General features: G+C 33.7%; 1 protein-coding gene across 2 annotated transcripts in view; it reads right to left on the reverse strand.

Moving 5' to 3' along the window:
• Nucleotides 1–1,271: 1,271 nt before the first annotated feature.
• CASD1 (CAS1 domain containing 1) overlaps nucleotides 1,272–26,643 on the reverse strand; it is a 51,828-nt gene continuing 26,456 nt past the window's right edge. For both annotated transcript variants that reach the window (XM_007982134.3, XM_007982137.3), the window contains exons 9-18: nucleotides 24,766–25,188; nucleotides 23,612–23,701; nucleotides 17,665–17,784; nucleotides 16,494–16,650; nucleotides 14,700–14,779; nucleotides 11,933–12,034; nucleotides 9,754–9,894; nucleotides 8,792–8,869; nucleotides 6,635–6,727; nucleotides 1,272–5,716 (exon numbers count right to left, since the gene is read on the reverse strand). In XM_007982134.3, the coding sequence (XP_007980325.2) occupies nucleotides 5,450–5,716; nucleotides 6,635–6,727; nucleotides 8,792–8,869; nucleotides 9,754–9,894; nucleotides 11,933–12,034; nucleotides 14,700–14,779; nucleotides 16,494–16,650; nucleotides 17,665–17,784; nucleotides 23,612–23,701; nucleotides 24,766–25,188 (1,551 nt within the window). In that variant the 3' untranslated portion in view covers nucleotides 1,272–5,449. The remainder of the gene's footprint in view (nucleotides 5,717–6,634; nucleotides 6,728–8,791; nucleotides 8,870–9,753; nucleotides 9,895–11,932; nucleotides 12,035–14,699; nucleotides 14,780–16,493; nucleotides 16,651–17,664; nucleotides 17,785–23,611; nucleotides 23,702–24,765; nucleotides 25,189–26,643) is intronic.

Below are 26,643 nucleotides of genomic sequence, written 5' to 3' on the forward strand. Positions count from 1 at the left end.
TTTTTTTGAGGCGGAGTTTCGCTCTTGTTGCCCAGGCTGGAGTGCAATAGCGTGATCTTGGCTCACTGCAACCTCTGCCTCCTGGATTCAAACGATTCTCCTGCCTCAGCCTCCCAAGTAGCTGGAATTGGAGGCACTCACCACCACACCTGGCTAATTTTTTGTATTTTTAGTAGAGATGGGGTTTTGCCATGTTGGCCAGGCTGGTCACGAACCAGGATATTAAATTTTTATCAAATATTAATGTTCTAAAATGTTCCCACTGTATTTTTTCTATTAATGTTTTCTGGCATACTGAAATTTTAAATTTTCATGTAATAGATGTAGCAATTCTGGTTTTACCTTTTGGCCTTAACAGGTCATTTCTCATCTAAGAATGAGATGTTCACCTACGTTTTCCACTGTTTATTTTACGTCTTTAAACCTATTAATAATTTTATATTTCTTTTGGTATACAGAGTAAGAATGGGAATTTATTGCTCTCACTCCCCAATTAAGCAATAGTCCTGGGGCTATTTAAAGAATATTTCTACCTTTCTCCAGTAATGTGAAATCAAACCATTACCTTATTCTAGTATCTTCTGATAAAACCTGTTTTTATGCTTCTGATTCTATCCATTAATCTACATATTCTTGCATCCATTCCACACTGATATTATCGTAACTTAATAATATATCCAAATATACAACTTTACAAGTACCACTTCTCCCATTACTCTAAAACTTTTCCTGGATATTCTGGCCCAGGTATTACTTCTTTATAGTTCCCATTTTAAATCTTACAGTCTCTGAGAAAGGGCTCCAGCTCCATGAGCCTTATGCATTACGTACTTTGAAAGTACTGGATTCCTCAGACTTCAACTAAATGTTTTTCCACCACTTTGTCTCTCCCAATGACAGGGTCTAGAGGTGGGGATGAAATGGAAGGGGTCAAGGAAAGAAAGTGCTGAATTCTTAGTTCCAGTTTTCTCTCAACACCAGAAATAACTGCCACTATTTTCTCCTAAATAACCTAAGAAAAACATATCATGCCACTCCCAGTATTAGTTATCTTCAAAAACCTGTCTAGTCTAGTCTCATGAAGGAAGGCATATTAATTCCATCTATCAGCAGGACTTTGACCCTGTGACTTGTTAAAAACAAAACAAAACAAAACAAATACTAGCCTACTTACGAAAGAGCTACAGTCAAAAATCAAGTACTAAGGATGGATAGAAAAGAGAAAGACAAAGCCTGAGAATTAAAACAACCAAACAAACCAACAAAACTGCTAGATATAGAATCAAGCTTTATTTTTACTGAATGATAGTATAAGCTTTTAATACAACATAGGCATGTATAATATTGAAGATATTTAATTTGAAAATAAAGGGAAATACATTTAATTATGACATTTTTCTTAGTTTTACTTTGAATTTGAAATAATAATTTTAATAAATGTTTGGCTGGGTGCAGTGGCTCACGCCTATATCCTAGCACTTTGGGAGACCGAGGAAGGTGGATCACCTGAGGTCAGGAATTCAAGACCAGCCTGGCCAACATGGTGAAACGACGTCTCTACTAAAAATATAAAAATTAGCCAGGCCTGGGGGTGCACACCTGTAATCGCAGCTCCTTGGGAAGCTGAGGCAGGAGAATTGCTTGAACCTGGGAGGCAAAGGACGCAGTAAGCCGAGATCACGCCATTGCACTCCAGCCTGGGTAACAAAGCGAGACTCCCTCTCAAAACAAAACAAAACAAAAGCAAAACAATTTTAATACTTTTTTACTAAGATGTAAAATGTCAGATGTTCGGGACAATTTTACTGCCAAGTCCTTGAAAAACAAAGAGTATTTTATTCAATTTCATATTCCCCCCAAATTGTTCATAATGGTTACTTTTGAACATAAATATTTGTATAATTTTTAAAGAAATTATTCCATATATATACATATATATATACACACACACATACATATATATAGACATATATACAGAATTTGGGTATTCCAATATTGTTATATTTAGGTTCTGGTACCATACTGAATGGCAGTTAAATAGGTTCCATTTGTGTCTCCTTGTTTCTACTATGAATATTAATATGGAAAGGCAGAACAAATAGTGCCATTAAATTTTTGTAAGATTTAAAATCAGAAAATCAGGCCAGGTATAGTGGCTCACGCCTGTAATCCCAGCACTTTGGGAGGCTGAGGTGGGTGGATCACTTGAGGCCAGGAATTCGAGACCAGCTTGACCAACATGGTGAAACCCCATTTCTACTAAAAATACAAAAATTAGCCAGGTATGGTGGCAGGCACCTGTAATCCCAGTTACTCAGGAGGCTGAGGCAGGAGAATTGCCTGAACCCAGGAGGCGGAGGTTGCAGTGAGCCAAGATCGTGCCACTGCACTCCAGCCTGGGTGACAGAGTAAGACTCTGTCTCAAAAAATTAATTAATTAAATAAAATCATAAATCTACTCTGGAAACCAGTCATCAAGCACCACAATTTTGGGAACATAGTTTGGACCACCACTTCCTTTTCTGGATACCATTTTTAGTATAAGAAAATGAGTCAGAATTCACCTTGCCAAGTAAGTTTCCCCAAATCACAATTATTCTAAGAATGAACAAATTAAGTCATAAATGTACGCAATCATTTTTGAATATCTTTGCCTAGAAATATTCAAAGCGGTAAAATGGATTGAATTGCCAACCAAAACTGGCAATCTTTATTTCAGTCTCCACTATTAAGCTAAAAAGGTAATTTCTCTCTTGAATGATGTGAAGACTTGAATTTCTTTCAACTGTTCCAAAAATCTCTAAGTACAGTACTACCTAATCTCCTGTCATACAGCAGATTCCCATGTGGTATATCCAATTCATCACGCAAAACACTGAATTGTCTGCAGTGTAAGCCATGGAACACATCCAGTTTATGGTATCAATGACTATATCCAGGATGCATTCTCTTTTTAAGGTTTTAGTATAAAGTCATTTGAGAATAGAATAATGAATGAACTTGGGTTCCACATCCTTGTAAAACATTATTAATTTACGTGGGCTGAATTTTTAATGCTCCTATTGGCTATGCGCAAAAATGGGAAGTTTTGGCAAAGGAAAGGATGAACGATTTGACATGGAATTCAGTCAAGCAATTATCTTTTAAAGCCAGATGGTAGATTTCTGACTGTGATTTCTATTATAGAAAATCTGAATTTAGAGAACCTCTGTGGTTTTATCTCAACTTTAGCATATCTAAACATCCTGTTGAAAATCTTATTCTGAAGAATGGTATGACTGAGTAATGCAACTGGTCAGTACCTGAGTCGATGCAGAAAATAAAATATTAAGACATTTACCATATATGCAGGTGCTACATTGTGGCAACTTCCATAATAACCTTTTAAGACTAATTAAGAAAATCAAATATAAAATACATTTTTAACTATAAATACATATTTAAATTATACAAATTATTATATATATAATTATATGTAAAAAATAGTGCTTTATATTAAATAAGAACATGTGATGAAGAAACAGGGCTCACCAGGTAAGTTTTAGGCTTGAGTTCAAATAGGAGAGAAAAGCATATATTCACCTGGGCATCACTACTGAAGACGTAAGTGCTTCCAAAAATACACAGGGAGACTGGTCATCTTTCTTTTTCAATTGTTTCATCAAGAAGAACCTTTTTCAGGTGATAAAACTTACAAGCTAAATTAAAATGCACTGTACTCATTGGCAAGCTACACGAACAAGAATAATGTGATCACAGTACTTGGAAGTTTTTGATTTATAACTATACTATTCTCTACTTATAAGGCTGCAGTCTAGGAGGCAGAGCAATGAATCATTACAATTGTCTATCTGGGAAATGTCAAAAGATTAAGTAAGGGCAAAAGAAGGGAGAAAAGGAAAGAACACACATTTCTGTCCAAGAAATATTCCTCAATTAATGGAGGTATATCAGTAGCACATAAATCCAGTGCTAAATAAATTACATTTTTAAAATCTTCAAGCAAAATCACTAATGAACCATAATGCTTAAACTTCCTTGGTGGAAAGCAGATGACCCTCTGAAGCTCTGATAACTAAATGATTCTTTATTCAACTATCATTTGGTAATCTACCCCTACATACTAAGCAATTTAAAAAGCAAATTTAAGTTGAGGAAATAAATTAGATATTTGAACCAATCATTAATGGATCCAGCATTTTTGAAAAAGAACACAAAGAGTTTAATTGATACTTTGCCAATACAAAAATAAGCATCCACAGAATGTTTATTTACTGTTTAAGTTACTCCACATTTTCATATACTGTGAACAGAAAATATATTTTACCCCACACATAGTAAAAGCAAACAAGTGCAATCTTTCAAACATTAAAATCATAATCAAATCTGTACAACAGATAAATAAATGTATACCTCTAACAGCCTGTAAAAAAAAAAAAAAAAAAAAAAAGCGAAAACATTTATTGACCAAATTCACCAGTTTACTTAAAATTCTACTTACGGTAATACAGCCCAATCATAACAACTTGCATGTTTACTACACTGTACAAGTTTAGACTGATAAATATTTAAAATAGGAGGTGGGTAATAGGAAATACCAAATGGTTATAAAGAGTTTTCCAAATATTGGAAATAATATACGAAAATTAATTAGTAGGGATAACACATTAAATGGATCCACAGGGTAACTGGTATTACACTGGTATAGCTTAAGGAAAGGAAACAGGTGAACGTTTGGATTGGAAAAAAAATTTTGGCTTTTTATAAAAAGAAGCAACAATAACATCAACAATGACAAAACCCTGTACTGGAGCCTCAGAACTATTCTGTGAGACAAAGTGTACAAAGATTTCGGCTTGCATACCTGAAAACCACAGTTAGGAAGAAAAATCATTTCAGAAAAGATAACATCAGAACAAGAACACATATAAATTAAAGGCATACTGTTTATCATTCCACTTCATTGCACATATAAGAAAACAATACTGCCGTCATTCTTGAGTAAGAAAGTTTCCAATGAAATAGGAAGTTCCACAATGAATATAGGTGCAGACAGTCTTATTACCACAAATTTAGTTATATCAAAACACTCGGTGGTGTCACTAAGTTAATTAAATTATCTATACTCTTTACTGGAAAGGTAATCATTTCCCTGCCTTCATATGTTAACTTAAAATCATTTACAAATGGAAATATAGATTCAGTAGAAAAGACTTCACATGCAGTTCTATACAATGCATTCCGATTTTTGTTTGTTTAGTATTTCACATTGGAAATGTACATTTCTAATATATACAACCACACATGTTCAACAGATATCACAGAACTGTCCTCTTGCCACAAACATTTATATTTACATATACATTTATATCTCCAGATAGATGCTTTTCTCTTCTAGAGACACACAAAGTAAGCCTGAAGAGTTTAGGTTTTTTAGAATCTTTGGAACCTAATGTTTTGATTTATCTTGAATGGATGATAAGATGAGGAGTCCACAAAAAAATGCAGCTATACATGCCAACCTTTTCAAGAGAGATGAGTTATCTTTAGGAATAATAATCTGTGCAAGATCATTAGTGATCTGAGAAATTTCATGTGCCACACAAACAAATATGAAAGTGCTGACAATGATGTTGAGCATAGGGTTTCCAGGTATCAGTACCAAGATACCCCTTGTGTCCGCTGCCAGCCATATGTGATACTGGCAAATAAACAGCTAGGAGAAAAAATATTTAAGTCAGATATTTATAGAGGGTCTATGAATAAATTATAATTTTTCCTAATTTAAACATTTGATCGCATAGTAACATTAGAAGGCTTTCCTAAAACCATTTTATTCTGTCTCACTAATGGCCCTGAAAAGTCCACTGCAGTCTACTCCTTAGAACTCCAACTGCTAATACAATCTCTCTTATAAATGAGACCAAAGAAAATAATAGAACAATTATTCAAGAACTCAAAGAGGAATTTATTTTCCCTATTTATGAGACAATTTAATAAATCTTATACTCTAAAAACTCTAAAACATATGTTATGATTACAATATAAATTGTTTTAAAACATTCTATTTCAAATAATAAGGCTTGGACTACTCAGAATACATTTCAAAACCTACTGTTCAGACTGATTTTGTAAATAATTTCATATAATGTATATTACACAAAATGTAATGAGTTTATACTTTCTCCCACAATTTCCAATCATAATAAGGATAAATTTTATTATGGTGTACATCAATAAACTGAATTCCAGTAATATATTTAATTATGGAGATGAACAAAAAATCAAAATCCCCTCAGCTTGATTTCATTTATATACCTGGTCTAATATTTTTCTCTCTTGATATCAGCATCTTGGTTGTGCTTGAAAGCTCAAGACAATGTAAATAATATTTTGCAAGTAATCTATATCTAGTCATTTAAAAATAAGGCTTAAAAACATTCAAAAATACTTCAGTATTGTTCAAAGTTCTAAGTCTTTTCCTTGTAATTCCATAATAGCTTTGGTTTAGAAAAAAGTATGTCTGATTTTCATACTCACATATATATGTGTGATATTTACACACATACACATGTACATACACAAACATGTAACACCTGGCTGTGTAAGATAAGCAAAATATTAATGTACCAACCTCTAATGAAATTTTTCCAAACCAAGCAAAAAATGAACTGTAAACTGAACGGGCATATCCAGGGATGTTCCTTATTAGGATGAAGGCTAAAATCTAAAGAAAAAGCACAAAGGCAAATATTAATAATCTCTTTATTGAAAATTATTTTGTATAAAGCTTTCTTTTAAATGATAACCTTATTCTTTGTTTGTGAACTTGACACATATACAATGGTCTTTTTATATTCTAAAAGTATTAGAAAGTTATTTTTGTTCTAGAGCCTACTCAAACTGGATTTCTCAACACATAGTCTGTATGCTGCATACCAATGAACATTTTTAGTAGTTCATGACTGAACAATTTTATGTATACTGAAAAAATTACAAATTTGCCTAGGGCCCTTTGTGTAGAAAAAGTTGCTATCATATTTATGTAGCAACACTTCACAAAATCATATAATTTTGCTGCTCTCATAAAGTATCTGCTTGGTTGACAGTCACTCCCTCTCTTGACTCCCTTCAAAATTCTCCTTTGGCTGACAGCCATGATAGTATAGGAAATGGCATGGCTTTTAACATGTCTTCATGTTTGCTCTGCATGGCCTCGTAAATGATGTCTTGAACTATATTCACATGTACGATATTTTCCTCTCTAGATCCTTTCTCTCCCGAAAGAATCTCCAGCTTTTGGGATCCTGGCCTTTACTCCTCTCCCCTATCCTTCTGTTCAATCTTTCATTCTCGGTGGAACAATCTTGCATTTTCTTTTCTTCTTATTACTATTTTTTATTATACTTTAAGTTCTAGGGTACATGTGCACAACATGCAGGTTTGTTACATATCTACACATGTGCCATGTTAATAATTGTCTCACATCCAATAACCTGCTTACCAAGCAAAGAATCCTTTCCTTAGAACCCACCCTCCTTATAAAAAAGCAAGAAACTATAAAGAAAAAAAGAATCTCCACTTTCACTACTACTTTCCAGAAACTTTCTCTTATAAAAGGATTGACAAATCTGTTCACACTTCAGGGAAAAACTCATATTCAATGTTGATCATCTTGGGCATTTTGTCAAAGGATCTAAGAAGTCTCTAGGATGCATAAAAGATGAAGAAGGAGCAGATAATATGGGAAAAAGGAACCAAAGTGAACCACTCAGGTATAATTGAGTGATTCTCATGGGCAATAGCATCAAAAAGACTCAAGGTTAAATCTCATCTTTTGCTTGTGTTAGTTCTGGAACTTGTGGCAAGGCACTTAATCTTGTGGGTCTTTTTCTTAATTCACACAAACAGAGATAAGCTTTACTTTGAAAGGTTGATGTGAACATTAAATGAGAAAACATACATAAGGTACTAATTATAGCACAGGTTGTGAGTCATTTAAAGAAACACTGTAAATAATTAATAGTACAGGTGATATACAAAATGGTGAAAATCATGAAGGTAAGACCTAAACAAAGGTTTTAAACATAAAACCATTTAATGAGTTTATTATAATAAAAGTATTGTGCAAGATGTATAACACTAAAAAGAACGTAGGCTCCAAGAGAGCCAAATGTCTGATTTGGTAACCACTGCAGCCCTTGGCATAATATCTAGCATGTAGTATTAACTTCTTGGGGTTTTTTGTTTGTTTGTTTGCTTGAGACAGAGTCTTGGTCGTCGCCCAGGTTGGAGTGCAATGATGCAATCTCGGATCACTGCAACCTCTGCCTCCTGGGTTCAAGTGATTCTCCTGCCTCAGTCTTTCAAGTAGCTGGGATTACAGATGCCCATCACCATGCCTGGTTAATTTTTGTATTTTTAGTAGAGACGGGGCTTCACCATGTTGTCCAGGCTGGTCTCAAACTCCTAACCTCAGGTGATCCACCAGCCTTAGCCTCCCAAAGTGCTGGGATTACAGGCGTGAGCCACCATGCCCTGCTGGGAATTAATGTTTTCTAAGGGCAGATTAAGTGAAAAATACTGAGCTACATCATTTTCACATATTAAATACAAGAACCCTTTGAAAGAGATTTTAATACCCCTACTACTACAGAGAAAGGAAGGGCTTAGAAAGATGAAGTAACTTCTCTACATTTTCTGGAGTTCAATCTCAAATCTCTCTGCCTCTAAAAACCATTTTCTTATCAAGAATTAAGATGCAAAAATTTCTCTAAATCAAGATAAGTACCTGCACCACAGAAACAGATGGATGGAGTTCATTGCATTCTGCTTTGTTTTTACAACTGCTAGCCCAGATGGAATAGGTCTAAAACAAAAAATGTATGGAAAAGTTCACAAAAACAAGTCTGGAAGAGGCATAAGCCTCACAGTGTTTTTTTTTTTTTTTTTTTTTAAACAGTTTTCTTCATTTATAACATTATACTTCATTATGCTATATAACTATCAGTAAAAACCGCTTACAAGTTTGCTCATCACCTGTTTTGGTATGTTCAACTGTCCAAACATAAGAAAGCACAGAGGGAGGTGCACAAGTCTGTGCTTTTCTGGAAATAGTGATCAAAAGGCAGTGATGGCTCTCCATATGAAACACTTTACATTAAATTTTCTCCCAAATTTACTGTAACTTTAAAAATTCCCATTTAATTGAGCTCTCATTTATTCTTCATTTTTAACTTATATACAGTCTCTTTAGAATTTAAGTCCAGTTAGAAAAATAAGGAGATATACATCGCCTCAAGCATTTAACATTACCTTGATTTGATCATTATGCATTGCATGCTTGCATCAAAATATCACATGTGCCCCATAAATATGAATATGTATTCATAATTAAAAATAAACAATTTTTAAAAACTATTGAAAGTATTTTTATAGATAAAAATATGGTTTATTTTGGCAAACATTTTGCATGCATTTGAGATAAATGTGTATTCTGCTGTTATTGCTTACCTAACTATTCTAACATCAGGTCAAATTGATCATGTCCTTAAGATAGTCTATAGCTTTACTAAATTTGTCTAGCTATCCTATCAATTACTGGAAGAGAAGTATTAAAATTTCTAAATATTAAAAAGAAAAATAAGGAGAAAACAATAAAAGATTTATTATTAAAAATAACTGATTATATTTTCATATCTTAACATTAATATTCCATACCATTTAGGATTTTGGAAAGTTTTCAAAACTTACCAAGAAAGAAACTACTGAAATAAACAATAGAAAATTTGAAATTTTGTTTGCAAAAAGAGGTTCACCCTTTCCTTCAGAAAGTATTTGACGCTTCTGCAAAGCCAGATAAATGAAAGCAAACAGCATTCCATGGAAAACTACCTGAAAAGTAAAGACAGAAAATCTGTTTTAAACAGTTAGTTTTCAAAAAACAGGAAAACTATTTGGTTAGTGAGGAATATATGAATAAAAGTAGGTAGGTTAAAAGCTTAAAGTTTGAAGTGTCTATGAAGGACTTCAACTTCAAGAGTGAAACTTCAAGAAATGAAATAAAGCTGATGATTGTTAGAAACCATCAGCAATAGACAAGTAAGCATCTGTTAGAACAATATGAGATAACGCTGGTTCATTCTGAGCCGTCTCAGTGGTAAGTGAAGTAATAAAGACAATTTAAAAATAGTAAGAAACTCTCCTACAGACGTATGATAAAATTTAAATGCACCCAACAAAGATGAAACACATTTTATATCAGTCCTTTCAGTCAAATAAAACAAAGAATAACACCGCCAGGTCATAATTTCGAAAAAAAGTATATGCTCAAAAAAGTGAAAAAAATATGGTAGAACAGAAAGTACACGAGCTTTCTCTTTTTAAACAAAGACTTAATGTGAACTATCATTGCAACAGACTAAACATTTCCTTCCACTCAAAATCGTAAGTTGAATCATGTTAATCCCCAGTGTGATAGTTTTGGAGGTAAAGCCTTTGGTTGGTCATTAGGTCAGAGCCTTCATGAATGGGATTCATGCCCTTTAACAACAAAAGACCACAGAGAGCATCCTTGCCCCTTGCAGCACATGAGGACAGAGTGAGAAGTCGAGTGTCTATGAAACAGCAAGTGGGCCCTCACCAGACCAAATCTGCTGGTGTGATTTTACACTTCCCAGCTTCCAAAACTGTAAGAAATAAATTTTTGTTGTTTATAAACCACACAATCTATGGTACTCTACTACAGCAGCCTAAATAGACTGGGACAGTCATATCATAATACACTGCTCTAATGAGAACATTGAGTAAATTTAAAAATTATTTGATGTAGAGACTTTAGCAAACATTTTATTCAGATGTGGTTTTGAGATGCAATGTAGGACACTGGAAAAGTGCATAGGTGTTGGAAACTAGGAAAGGCAAAGAATAAGCACTAAGAAAACATTTGTTGGAAAAAAGAGGAGTCAAAAATGAAAGGAAAAAAGGAAAGAATTAAGTAATTAATAGTTATTTAGTATCTGTTTTCCAAATGCTGTGCTAGATGTACATTTTCTTGGCCAATTAAACCTTAACCCTTCTTCAAGATCAAGTTCATAGACTAATACAAGACACCACTCTTTCTTCTTTGCACACTTCTACCACAAAATCTATATTGCATAGTTTAGTATCCTCTTATAATAGTAAACTTGGGTTTTAAACTAGATTCTTTTTTTTTTTTTTTTTTTTTTTTGAGACGGAGTCTCGCTCTGTCGCCCAGGCTGGAGTGCAGTGGTCAGATCTCGGCTCACTGGAAGCTCTGCCTCCCGGATTTACGCCATTCTCCTGCCTCAACCTCCTGAGTAGCTGGGACTACAGGCACCCGCTACCTCGCCCGGCTAGTTTTTTTGTATTTTTAGTAGAGACGGGGTTTCACCGTGTTAGCCAGGATGGTCTCGATCTCCTGACCTCGTGATCCGCCCGCCTTGGCCTCCCAAAGTGCTGGGATTACAGGTTGAGCCACCGCGCCCGGCCTAAACTAGATTCTTAAAGCTTAGAAGCCTGTTGGGATGTCTTCTTTCTTTCTCTAATGTATACTTCATGGCATCAACATCTAGGGCACGTATTGAAACTCAATAAATATTGTTTTGAATGGCTGAAGCATATATACAACAGGTCACCTACAAATCAAAATTATAAGTCAGACAGGCCACATTATAGATAACATTTTAAAATCATATTTCCCAGCAGATATATATACACATGCATACTCTTTCACTGCTGTAAAGAAATGAGTGCAAGGGGTAGTGGACTGTTTTGATTTACTAAATCAACATCTTTCTTTATTCTGAAACTAAGTATAGATAGATCAAAAATTTCCACATCATTTTCCAACAGTAAATGACAAAATATCATATCATTTGAAATGACAAAATATCACAAAGTAAATACATACATAACGGTCTAACCTCCATCTGAACCACCATTCATATACATTCCCTTTCAGTTCAAAACACTTGGACAATGGCCAAAGAGAAAAGATCTTCTCAAATGCACCCTGAGAAAAGGAATCCAGAAAATAAATTAAGATGGTACAAGTCAATATTTGCTTTGCAATTCTATTATAAATTAGAGTTTTCTAAAGTTTGGATTACATAAGAGTAATTCACAATGTTAAAATTTTGTTTTATTTCATTTGAAAATATCACTTCATTTGAAATGTATTTCAAATGAAATTTTTAAAATTTGAAAATAAATATCTTTCAATGACCAAGAAAGATGACTTAAAACTTGGTAAACTTATTTTCATTTCACATGAAAGGCTACTAAGAGCATAAAATTTTCTTAAGCCCCCAAATCAGAAAACCTAGTAATTAGAAAATCATTCTATATAAGGTTTTTAATCTCACAAACAAAATGATAGTATTTACTAATCGAACAGAAAAATACAAAATATTTCAGCCAATATGGTATCAATATCCCAAATAACAACTGTTAAAGTTAAAATATAGTTATCATTCTCCAAATGTCCTCAATAATCTATAATTAACTATTTGAGTTAAAAGAGTCCTCTGAATTAGTCACCTTACTCAATCAACCATATCCAAATGCCATTACCAGCCTTTGAAACAAAGTTTACAGTTTTACTCTGGTAAAGTTAGTGAATAGTACCCTCTTATGAATCTGACAGGTTGGAAAATCGGGGAATGAAGGGGCAGAAGTCTTGGGTACATTCCTGAACATTAACAAAGTCTTTCAAAGAAGAGAACAAAACCCTCAATTTTCAGAATAAAGAATCACAACGAACTCTCTATCAAGGAAAGCTCCATTATTAGACCTAATGCTACGGCATAAAAAGTGTAACATCATGATTTTTAAAGAGGCTATTAAAAAACAAAGAAAAAAGATGAAAATAATATTGTATTTTAGATAATGTTGAGTCTTTAGGTCAGAAGAACTTTATTATTTTAATAAAATGCAACCGTCTCCATTTAGCCACAGAATTTAAAATGCACATAGCATATTAAAAATAGGTTCTATCAAAATCTATGTCTCAGAAAATTAAGGATTTTTTTTTTTTTTTTTTGAGATGGAGTCTCGCTCTGTCGCCCAGGCTGGAGTGCAGTGGCGCGATCTTGGCTCACTGAAAGCTCCGCCTCCCGGGTTCACGCCATTCTCCTGCCTCAGCCTCCTGAGTAGCTGGGACTACAGGCGCCCACCACCACTCCCGGTTAATCTTTTTTGTATTTTAGTAGAGACGGGGTTTCACCGTGTTAGCCAGGATGGTCTCTATCTCCTGACCTCGTGATCCGCCCGTCTCAGTCTCCCAAAGCGCTGGGATTACAGGCGTGAGCCACTGCGCCCAGCCAGGGGTGATTTTTACCAAGAGTGGCAATCTGAAGTCTGAAGTGCTTATAGATCATATATACGTGTGTGTGTGTATATATATATATATATAAACATGAATATACATATACACTAGGTACATACCTCTTAGATAAAATATATGATCTTATGGATCATACACATGTAACATACCTATGAATATATATGATATATACACAATTTAAAATTTTATCTCTAATTAATTTCTTATTATGTGATCAATAAACAAGTATTTATTAAGCACTATTTTGTGAAAGACAGTGGGCTTTTTGTTCTTGTCCAGTGGTCAACACTGACCCAAAGCTAGGGAAACATTCTTAATCCCTATATTGAATCTCTAGTCAGCTTTTCTTTCTTTCCCTCAGCAGTATCCACAGAGTGTTGGGAATTTTAATGAATAAATGTCAAGAAGTTGTTGCCGTAACCTGGCTATTTCTTTATACATTTGTTAGTTGTTTCCTTATTTATCTTCTATAAAAAAGCTTGAGTGTCAGGCAGAAATAACAGTGCTTTAAAGACCTCTAAGTATAAAAACAAATATAAAAGTCTACAAAAAGAAAAAAAAAAAAACCCAAACAGCATAGGATTATACATACACACAAAATGCCTATAGGGCACTTCCTTCCACCTGACACAGCCAGGTACAAAACAGAGTGTTGGAGATGTGAGTACACTGCAGAATATGACACAACTATAGGCATTCAAATTAAAATGTGTTGTTATAAATATCATGCTGCCCAAATAATACATCTGCCTGATGGATTTAACCAGCAGGTAGCAGACTGCCATCCTGTTAAAATAACAGAATATCTCAACCATCAGAATAGAAAAATACAAGGTTAGAGCTAAAAAAAAAGACCAAAAGTTTTATTTAATTAAACATACTATATATACGTAAACCCCTTTGCTCCTAAGTTGGTTTTACTAACTGCTAAAATTTTACCGTATGTAGTTATGGAAAAATCAAGTAATACTCTGATGCAATGAATAACACACAAACTACCTGCAAATTCTGTCAAGAAAATTTTGATCTCCGCTTAGACTAGTGTCTTACAAGAAGCATTCAATAAATGTTTGATTGATCAAAGTCAAGTAAAATGGATCTTGAACAACTGCCAGAGGAAGAGCTTTAAATTGCTCTTACAACAAAAACAGTGGTAACAAAGTATATATATCTCAAAAGAACTACACTGAGTAGTCAACTACAGAGTGACATTTTTATTACAGTTATTAAAAAATGAAGCTTAAAAAAAGCTCTGACTCTTCTCACATGCTTTAATAGATTTGAACTTTAAAATGAAATATTAAAAAATATAAACTGAAAGGATTGTACAAACCTGAGAATATGCCAAAAAACATATGAATAACAGCAAAAAGCCTAGTTTCAACAGTAAGCCAAAATGCCAGAAACAATTTCCTAAGAGAGAAAATATTTAATTTACTAAAAAGTAAATTTATATTATACAACTTATTAAATACTCTCTATTTGATATATGTACATGCTGAATAGTTCTTAAAAGAATATAAGAATGCTTACAAGAATACACAAAATACACCTAGCTGGTATAAATTACAAGTAGGACAAAAAGAAAAACAAAGGATTCTTGCTAGGAATGAGGCTATAAAGTATAACTGATACCCTGTACACCTGCTGTTCATCCATTAGAAATAAATTTCAAAATGCCTCCTAGATTCAATTATACTTATTCATTATTCAAAGTTACAGCAACATCTGGAACAAGATGTTCAATATAATTCTAACAAACACTCTTGTTGAATATGACTTAGGTGATACTGCTTAAACATTAAAGTTCCAAGGAGAAAGCTTAAACTCCCTAATGGATTAGAGTTTAAATATAAAATGTATTGTAACATATGCATATTTAAAATTACGTGTTCAAAGTTCATACATATTGATAGTTTATTCGATCAATATACTGGGTTTGTATAGAGAAATTAAACGACAAAGGCTGTCCAAAGACACTATTGGACTTTAATAGAGGCTAGACCTCAACTCATTCCTGAAAAATTATTTGATATTATACTGGAAGCCAACGGAAAAATATTTTTGACATATAATATTTGGTTGAGTCAAGTTAAATACATTTTTTAAAATAAAAAATTGCCTGTAATCCCAGCACTTTGGGAGGCCGAGACGGGCGGATCATGAGGTCAGGAGATCAAGACCATCCTGGCTAACCCGGTGAAACCCCGTCTCTACTAAAAAATACAAAAATCTAGCCGGGCGAGGTGGCGGGCGCCTGTAGTCCCAGCTACTCGGGAGGCTGAGGCAGGAGAATGGCGTGAACCCGGGAGGCGGAGCTTGCAGTGAGCTGAGATCCGGCCACTGCACTCCAGCCTGGGCGACAGAGCGAAACTCCGCCTCAAAAAAAAAATAAAAAAATAAAAAATAAATAAAAAAAAATAAAAAATAAAAAATTATTTTTCCAAAAAAGGAAGATTTTATTTTAATTATATGATCTTGAGGGTGAAAAAAGCATTAAGATAAATGACTGTGGCCTCACTGTGAACATTATTAGTAACCACGTGAAATTTGAAAATAACAAGCTTTTGGGTATTTACGTTCCTTATATGTAAAACAGGTTGATAATAACTGCTTTAACGCTTGTCTAGAAAATAAATTATATTAGTGCTTTTAATTGTGTTTGACATAAGAAGCATTTTGCAAAGAAATATTTACTCAAAAATCTCAATATATACATAAGAAATCAAAGTAGAGCTGCCAAGATTGAAGCAAGACATAGGGGCACGGAGGCTTATTTGGCTTTCCCTTCTCTCTTTCAGCTCTCTCCACTCTGCCTCTGTATAATAAGACAGTTTAAAAACTGTAGCATTAGTTAATATGTAAAATGGTTTTGAAGAATTTAAATTTAAAAAAGAAAAAACACATATAATGTAAACTATTATTCTCCACTGTTAATATTACTTTAACTACTTAGCTGTAACATTTTAGAAATATCGTTTAAGAACAGAACTTCAAAATGTCAAAACCACATATAAATTTAAACTGTCTATATCACTTAATAAAAATAATATCCTTTAGCAACTAAAAAGAAATTTCACACTTTGAAAAAACATATTTACTAACATTAGTAAGAAAGTATATTTACCGTTTGCTTTCTTTTGGATTATTTGTGGCCATAGTGCTAAAGTAACATATATGACCATGAACCATACAGTGACCAAGGGGACAAAGTAATAGAATTGATAAGGTCGATCCATTACTATACATAACACCACTACCAGGAAATTGAGACGAAATAAAACCTATTGAGAAGGAGAAGAAAACAGTTTCATTCTAAGTAATGGTTTTCATTCTAGGTATACACAAACAGCAAAGGCAGAATTTCTCTGACAGAGTATAAATGGCTAAGACTCAGTAATGACTGTACAAGTACATATTACTAATCCCTTAAATTACATTTGTTCTACAATCACCGTAAAGAGTTGAATATAAAATATACATACATCATTACATTAACTAAATCCCAGCAAAGCACCAACCTAGGCTGTCCTCTGGCTATAACTGCTATCTTGCTAAAGGAGAAAAAAGCAGTCCTTCTGAGGGCTATAGTTTCGAAGCACAGATTATATTATCTTAAGAAAGCATTGTCCATTTCATCTAGTTTAATGTTGATTTACCCCATTTGGGATCAAATTAAGAGTTGTCATACATACAAAATAGTATTACTCAAAACTCAAATTTATAAGTGTCTTTGGGACTTTCATAACAGTCATTTCAGATATCAGTTTAATGTCATACAAAAAACACAGAATTTGGGCAGAGCTTTATTAGTGCTCTACCACTTACTATGTGACCTTGGGCAAATTATTTAAGCTCTCTGAGCCTTACATTCCTCATCTGTAAATATAAGGATAACAACTCAAGGTTGTAATGTGGGGTAAATGAAATAATGTTTAGAAACTACTTAGTACTAGGTAGAAACTTAATTAATATTCATCCTCTTCTCAGAGAAAGAAAACATAGCACATTATACTAATTCCAGGTAACTGTCTGTTTCTACAAAACCAAAGTGAATCAGCAATACTGTCTCCTGTGTACCAGTGCTTTTATTATATATTAAATTATATTTTCCTTCTTTCACTAATTATCTTGAAATGTTAAACATAGAACACAGAATACAACTTTACAGTGCTATTTCATAAATCCAAATTATTCATAGTCTTATAACGATTATATTTATATTTTTTTCTCAAGTTAATGATTTCTCAAGAAAGCATGGTCAACTGAAAGAAAAGGAAATAATAGTGCATTCCTACCTGACATACTCTATGGATTCCAAAATCTCCTTTGATCCAGAAGTATGAGAAATGACCATACCCTGTTTGAAATAAGTATGCGGCAACCAGAACTCGAATGTGCATGTATACAGGCAAAAACTGTTGACAAAGATAAACAGGTAAAACATATGTTGGCATCAACTACACCTTGGATTATCATAAAAAGTACATTTAACAAAGATAATAAATCATTATTAGCATTTGGCATCAGATCAATCACAACGTTGATTCTCATAAGTTAATCATTATAGCAAGGATTACAAAAATGTAGAATTGGAATTGGAGAGACCTAGCTTCAAATTCTAATTCTGCTACTTTCTAACATGACTGAGTTTTCTGATTTGCAAATGAGACTATTCCTTCCTTCCTTGAAGGGTTCTTGTGAAGGATGAATGAGATAATAAATGTGAAGCACTTTATACATTAACTTGAAACCAATTAAAATTCAATATATGATAGCTATAATTATTAACTGTCATACATCCTGAATGCAAGATGGATTTGCACTTTTACCCAGTGTAAACATAATTTAGGAATATTATTTCCCTCCCACTCTTATTTCACAAAACAATTCTGGTTTACACTCCTACATCACTATCTCCATCATTACCAAGTCCCTTAGTGTCATTTATTATGGTATTTGAGAGCATCACATCTTTACTTCTAAGTTGAATGAAATACAACACGTTTGAATCCACATATGATAGAAGGCACCAAAAATGTTATCTCATTTACTAGCACTAATTCTCATAACCTTAGAACACTGTCATTCCACCTATCTACCACCTGCTGGCCCTTTATGTGTACAAGCACAATTTCCACAGCATAATTTGTACAGTGCTTTTTTTTTTTGGAGACAGTCTCACTCTGTCATCCAGGCTGGACTGCAATGGTGTGATCTCGGCTCACCGCAACCTCCACCTCTTGGATTCAAGCAATTCTCCTGCCTTAGCCTCCCAAGTAGCTGGGACTAAAGGCGCCCACCACCACATCCAGCTAACTTTTTGTATTTTTAGTAGAGATGGGGTTTCGCCATGTTGGCCAGAACTCCTGACCTCGGGTGATCCACCCACCTTGGCCTTCCAAAGTGCTGAGATTACAGGCGTGAGTCACTGCTCCTGGCCATACACTGCTTTTTAAAGTGATCTTTAAGGCTGGGTGCAGTGGCTCAAGCCTGTAATCCCAGCACTTTGGGAGGCTGAGGCAGGTGGATCACCAGAGGTCAGGAGTTTGAGACCAGCCTGGACAACATGGTGAAATCCCATCTCTATTAAAAATACAAAAATGAGCCAGGCATAGTGGCACACACTTGTAATCCCAGCTACTCAGAGGCTGAGGCAAGAGAACCACTTGAATCCGGGAGGTGGAGCTTACAGTGAGTTAAGCTCACGCCACTGTACTCCAACCTGGGTGACAGAACAAGACTCCGTCACAAAAAATAACAAAAATAAAGTGATATTTAAAAGGCTTGTTCAGTGACATGCAATCCTTGTAATTATAAGGCCATTCTTTTGGGGATAATTACTAGATCTATGTAAAATTTCTTTGGCTTCTATTTTACGAACTCATCTGATCATCTCTGCAGTTACCTAGCATTAACACTGCTTGTGATCATTTCAGGTTAATGTGCCTTTCCCAAGTGATACTTTGTAGGATAAAATAAAGTAATTGGGCAGATACATTAAATAGATTTTACAAGTCCTGAAATATATGCATCTTTTGCAAACATCCTTGAATTCATCTGTTTCTTTTTTGACAGACATTTCTTCTGGGGAAAAAAAACAAACAAACATGAACTTAGATCATAAGTTTCTACACAGCCTCCACTCTAAGCAAACTTAGAGATTCCCTGTCTCTTAAACTGATCCTTCTTGTACTCTTTTGTCAAGTCTCTTTTATTCTTGCCCTGGAATGTTCTTCCCCTAAGCGTTTTGCTTATTCAAATCCTACTCTTCTTCAGAGCCTGGTTCAAAACTCCAATTTTTGCTATCAGATGAATGTCATTTCTCCTTCCTGAGTTCCTACAGGACCTACAATCTACATATCAAAGAGTTTTTATTTACTGCCCTTCATCATGTTTTTTTTAAATGACTTATTACATCAGAAATTTTCAAGAAGGGTGTAACACATTAGAATCACAAGGATGGAGGCAAGAAATGTACTGAAATAACCTCAGAATTTATCTAATCCAAATCTGTGCCCTTACCTCATTCTTGAATGTACTCTAAAATATCCCCTTCGTGGATTGTCTAAGCATCTTTTAATAGCAGAAAACAAATTCCCTACGCAATCCATTCCACCTTTAGATGGTCACTAACTGCTATAATGTTCCTTTTCATGGAAAGTTGAAACCTAACTATACGTAAAAGCTACTAAGTTCAATCCTCTAGAGCAGCACTGTCAAACAGAAATAAAATGTGAGCCATACGCAATTTTCTAATGAGGCTACCAGAGCATTTTAAAAGTTAAAAGAAACAGGTAAAATTAATTTCAATAAATATATTTTATTTAACCCAATATATTCAAAATATTATTTCAATATATGAGATATTATCATTCTTTATATAAAGTTTTTAAATCTATTACTGATTCATCATAATTAATCATATTTAATGTGGTATATATTTCACACTTACAGCACATTTGAATCCTGAATAGCTACAAAGTGCTCAACAGCCACATGCAGCGAATGGGGCTAGCACAGCGGAAAGTCTAGCTCTAGAGTCTGTCAGAGCTAACTCACTTTTACATCTGATGGCTCTATAAATATTTGAAAACAGATGTCGAACCTAGGTTAGTCATTCCTAATTACTTTAAGCACTCTCCATAAAACATGCTTTCAACTCCCTTAAAGACTGGGGCTGGGACTACAAAGTTGGGTTGGTTATCACATTTAAACAGTAAGTATAGTTCATTTAAACAAAACTAAATACTGTAACAACAATTTTCCAAGTTTTTGACGATTTTGGCCTTATTGCAAATTTCATGTAATATTTATTCCAATATTTTAAGATATTTTAAATAAACAGAAAAGTTGTACTAGTACAATGGACACTTATATGTTGTATGCTGGACCTTTTAAAAGTATGTTGCAGACCATGTGACAGTGCTCCTAAACTATTTCACCACGTATATCTCAGGAAAAAAGGATGGTTTCTTATATGACCACATTATCATTACCATAACCAATGAATTTAATACGAAGACAACAGTATTTACTGTATGATCCATATTCAAAATTCTCTATTATTTTGTTATGTCACTTACAACAAAAATTTATTATTAAAAATATGTATGAAATTTCAAGTTTACATTACAGTTAATAGCTAGTTTGACTTCCGGTTCTGCTCTTTCTTTAGTCCCCCATATATTCTCATGACCTTTCATTCAGGTCTTTCCATGGAAGTTACAAACTCTCCAAAGGCAAAAAAAAAAAAAAAAAAAAAGAAACAATGGAACACAAAATCATCTACGATATATACCAAACTCACTATTCTCTTCATATTAAATTCACATTTAATCTATATTTCATATATACACTTTAAAATAATATTTATACTAACAATGAGAATCTGTCAGACTATAAGGATTATTTTCACAATTCTCCAGAATTTTTGAACAGTTCTTATCTTTTAGCATAAAAACTTGACACAACTGAAGTTTGACAGATTTTATTCAAAATAAAAAATATTAATTAAAATAATCATGTTAGAAAGTTTTTAACATGAGTAATCCCTCAAATATCCAAGAATCAAGTCCCCAAATATGCTATAACGTATACTAATAATGTTTTGCCTATGTAGATAAAGCAAATTTTTTAACCACAACATCCTATACAAAAGAACAGGGATATGTTAGTTAATCATTATAAATGATCTGTTAGTGAAAAGTATGTCCTTCCAGAACAGAGATTTTTTAAAATTGTAAATTAGAATATATTAGGATGCAGTATAAGATATATTAGAATGTTAGGTTGGTAAATGATTTTAATAGAATACCAAATTGCCTTCATCCTTTTATGATATAAATCCTTTCTTGAATCACTGAATTGAGGAACTTAATCTGCCATTAATTCTCTCTACCTGATTTTTTTTAAACAGTAGTATCACCCTTTAATATGTCAGCAATTAATTATGTCTCTAAGTGGTATTTTCTTAAAACAAATTCCCATTACCCAGTCTTTATTCACACATCAGAGATATTCTTAGGATTCAATTTTCATCTCTACTTACTTCTTAGAGAATCTCTGGATTTATACTACAAATTCTTAGCTGGGCTTATAAACTATGTCTTACTATCTCCATCTCTCCTTGCCTTGGATCATTGTCACTATCTTGGCTCTTTCATAATGACTCAAATTCACTAGCTTCCCTTCAGCTGCAGCATCACAGGAATTTCCCTATTGCAACAAATATACATATCATAGTCAAATAATTTTAGTAAAATTTATACTTCATTTCTCTGACTTCTACACTTCAAATAAATAATTCATAAAATCATAATTTTTGAAAATAATAAAGAGACAATGAAGAAAGACATCCTTCAATTGTTAGAGATATCTGAAAAACACTAGTAACCACGTTATTTATCTTCTTAATGCTGCTTAAATCTTCAAAATACTCCTTTCTGGGCAACACTCCTCTCTAACTTCAACTTATCATTGATGCACGTACTGTTTATAGATGTATGCTTTCTGTAAGCAAATAGAACAATAAAAAACAGTTCAGTAGTTCCCAAATTATGAATTTCTTAAAATTTTCAAACATATTTTATGGAAAGTTTGCATCTTCACTATAAAAGTTTGTGTGAAAAGTGGCTGTTAGGCTCAGCCACAAAAGTTTGTTTTAACTGTAATGTGGCTGGGGTGTTAAAATTCAGAGCACACATTTTTTTCTAGCCCTGCCACATCCAAGGTGGCCAGAGATTGTAACAATCCTGTCTTTTAAGACACCTATGGAGAAGGAAAAAAATATTTTTTCCAGGTACAAAAGGCACTAATTAGGTGACCAAAGGAAGGGTCCTCCACAGCACAGAGGAGACAATAGTACTTAGCACTTAGGAAGTATGGCACACTCTACATAGTCTACAATGGTAGTTCACCTGTATTTGGATTCTTTGAACACTGAGGCAAGAGAGTTGTAAGTTTTTTAAACTTTAAAAATGTAAAAACAGCTAGTCACACTTCCTAAAAGACAGTGAAGTATAGAACATAAACTATAATAATCAAATTTGATTTCTTCTGGTAGTAATTTGCCTATTCTACATCCTTTATAATCATCATCTTCAAAGTTTATTTTTTTCTTGTTTTTATTGAGACGGAGTCTCGCCCTGCAACTCAGGCTGGAGTACAGTGGTGAAATATCAGCTCACTGCAACCTCCATTCCCTGGGTTCAAGTGTTTCTCCTGCCTCAGCTTCCCGAGCAGCTGGGATTACAGGCATGCACCACCATGCCCGGCTAATTTTTGTATTTTTAGTAGAGACAGGGTCTCACCATGTTGGCTAGGCTGGTCTTGAACTCCTGACCTCAAGTGATCCACCCGCCTCGGCCTCCCAAGGTGCTCGAATTACAGGCATGAGCCACTGCACCTGGCCTCTTCAAAGTTTCCTGATAACTTCAAATTAGCTGTTCAATAAGATGGCATAAAATAATACCCTTAGATATCAGCTATTTCTATTACGTTAAAAATTAAGGCCAAGTAAATACAAATCAATTATTGCCTTATCTTTTTTTAAAAAAAAATTTTGCTTTTAAAATTACATTTTCTCAAAGAGTTAGGAGAATGGAAACGCAGAAAGATTAAGTGGGAAATAAGAAGGGTCTATAACTGGTAGAGAATATAAAACACAGAAAAGCTAGTGCCCTTAAAGAAACATTAAAATGACATCATTTCCTGTACTTTCTGAACTTAAATTCCAATACTTACTGTACTTGCTCCAGAAATGTGATAAATCAAAATCACAAGTTGCATCCAGCCTTTCCATTCATCTGTTTGTTCTCTATTTAATACTTTGGTCTGTGTAAAGGAACAAAAATCTGTTTTAAAATTGATCATGAAGAAATTATTTAACAGTATATAATAAGTATGTTAAAAGTCTTTTTACAGGACATAAAGCTAATGCTTCTGTCAAAAGAACCTTGATGGTGGTGAGAAACGGTTAAAAGCTATCATTTTATTTCTTGCTAAAAGATAGTGTAAAACTATTTTAAATATAATATGAATCTGAAAAATATAAACTAAAGAGATTTTGAATATTTAAGTTGATCCCCTTGGTTTTGTATTAAATGACAATGTATTAAAATTAAATGTACTAAAATTAAACATGACAAATGTATTTATAAATCTAAAAATGGCATTCTATAATTTTCTTTAGAATTTCAGAGTTAAAAGGATCTTACACTTCCCCTACACTTCACTGACAGGAAAAAAAGCTCTATAATTACAGTTTACTTTCCCCAATATATTCTCACTGAAGATGAATAACTAATTAATAATCCTCACAGGAGAGGTATGTTTTACAATAGAATTCAGTAATTCAAATAAATCATGCCTTGTAAAGAAGTTACACAAATATTTTGAGCAATGACAGCAATTCTAAAATAGGAAAATCAGAATACTGTGAGTAGTGGTGGCCACATCATTAAGTTCTAATTGGTACATATATATGTCTGACTGATAAATATATAAATATAAAATGTTTGTGTGCATAGGTATTTGTTAATATAATCATATTATTTTACTTTATAAAAGATAATAGTATCTCATGCTTGAAGACCATTATAAAATCAGAAGTACTTCAACTTTCTCCATCAACAAGCAGGCAAAATAACACTAAGTCATGAAATCTTTTTCACAGGTCATATTTCTCAACTTTTCAACATTTTCACGTGACTCTAACCTTTCTCCAAACTGTTCCGAAAAAGCAACAGTTAAGAGTCCACTAAGTGTAACTACAATATTCCTTCATCTTCATCTATATACCTGTTTGTATATTCTGTCACGATAAATGATATTAGTTCTTTAACAGAGTTTATAATGATAAAAAGGGTAACATGAGTTAAAAAGAAAATGACTCTTACCTCTTTAGTATTTTCATTGTAAAATACTCCCAAAACCAAAATGTAGATAATTGGAATAAAGAAAGATGAATGTGTATAAAATTTGTTTTCCTTCATGAACAGATTTGCACGGTCACACATGTAGAAATATGCCATAATCAGGCCAAGTTTGCAGAAAGACTGTAAAAGTATTTCTAATGAAGACACAGGGGTATTGATAATATTTTTCTTTTCCTCTCCACTTTCCAAATCAGTACATGGCTTATTCTTCCGATGAGCATTACGATGAATTATGTAAAAAATTAAATATCCGATAATAGATAAAGTGAAAAAACAAGCAGCTAGCTTCTGTATGAGAGTAAGAGGAGGCCGAGGTTGACAACAGGACCCATCCACAGGCTTCAAAATCTTATTGCAGTACACGTTCATAAGAATCATTGCACTCTGTGAACAAATCAAGTTATTTGGTTATTATCTTGTCAGTGATGTATTTCACATTAAATTTTCTCCAGTGAATACTACTGAGTTTTTAGCACTGAAACCAGAATGCTTTTGTATCTTTTGCTACCATTTCCCAAATCACGCAAATAATGGTATTCCTTCCATCTGTAACAGCTAGTTCAGGGTGTTTCAAACTTCTGGGGCTATGAACCAAAATACAAAATTCATTTTATAATGTGACACAGGACATTTACAGGAAACAATACCTATCCTTACTACTTGGAATGCACTCCGAGATTGTTCTATTCTTTTTTTTTTCCCAACACCAATTTCATGGTTGTTAATGGGTTGTGACCTTTAGTTAAAAAAAATGCTGACAGACATCAAGGACCAAAGAATTTTAATTAGAAGACTTTCAAAACAAAAGATATCAGGACACTTAAGATAAAGTCTACTGTTTAAATGTGGAAAAAAAAAAGCATAAAATAACTGCCACTAAAAAATTATTAATTTTTAGCTAGCAGTATTTGTAATAGGTCTTTCATTTGGATTATAGTTTATAGGCCATTTAGGATTCTACAGTTTTAAGATATCTAATGTTAAATAAAACTTAGAACCTTCAACATGGTTTAATTATAATAAAATTATTCTGGGAAAGTTGTCAAGAGTCTGTCTAGTTGAAGGTTCAGTCAAACTCTAGTTTTATAAAAACTTTGTAGTTTAGGCATCTGTGGAACTCTAGATGATTATGTTATTTAAGCCTAAACATTCAAAATAATCAAGATTCGAGGAAATCTCATCCTTTTAGCCTTAAGACTGCAGGTGGTTTTATGCCTGGCACTCTTACAGACACTAGCCTGCAAATTCCACTGCAAGGTTCTTTACCAGCTTTTAGGGGGTTCATCAAGCCCTTTTATGTATATGGAGAACCATATGTATATGCAAACATACACATTATTCTGTAGGAGAAGAACAAAACCATTGTCTTATATCAGATACTCAAAGGGCTTATGCAACTCTCACAAAGGTTAAGAACCACTGCTTAATGAGAAAAAAACTAAATAATTTGTTCCACTGTTTGTTAAAATTTATAGTTATGTAGTTCTCTTTCATACTTAACCTAAATCCCCTTCCATAGGTCAACTTGGATTTGTTCAGTATGTACTCTGTATCTTGAATAATGCTTAGGATAGAAGAGTTGTAAGAATTCTATTTTTCTTTTCTTGAGACAGAGTCTCTCTCTGTCACCCAGGCTGGAGTGCAGTAGTGGGATCCTGACTCACTGCAACCTCTGCCTCCTCGGTTCAAGCAATTCTCCTGCCTCAGCCTCCCGAGTAGCTGGGATTACAAGCACGTGCCACCACGCCCAGCTAATTTTTGTATTTTTAGTAGAGATGGGGTTTCCCCATGTTAGTCAGGCTAGTCTCGAACTCCTGACCTCAAGTGATCCACCTGCCT

Source organism: Chlorocebus sabaeus, chromosome 21 (assembly GCF_047675955.1).
Source record: "Chlorocebus sabaeus isolate Y175 chromosome 21, mChlSab1.0.hap1, whole genome shotgun sequence".
NCBI classification, from domain to species: domain Eukaryota; kingdom Metazoa; phylum Chordata; class Mammalia; order Primates; family Cercopithecidae; genus Chlorocebus; species Chlorocebus sabaeus.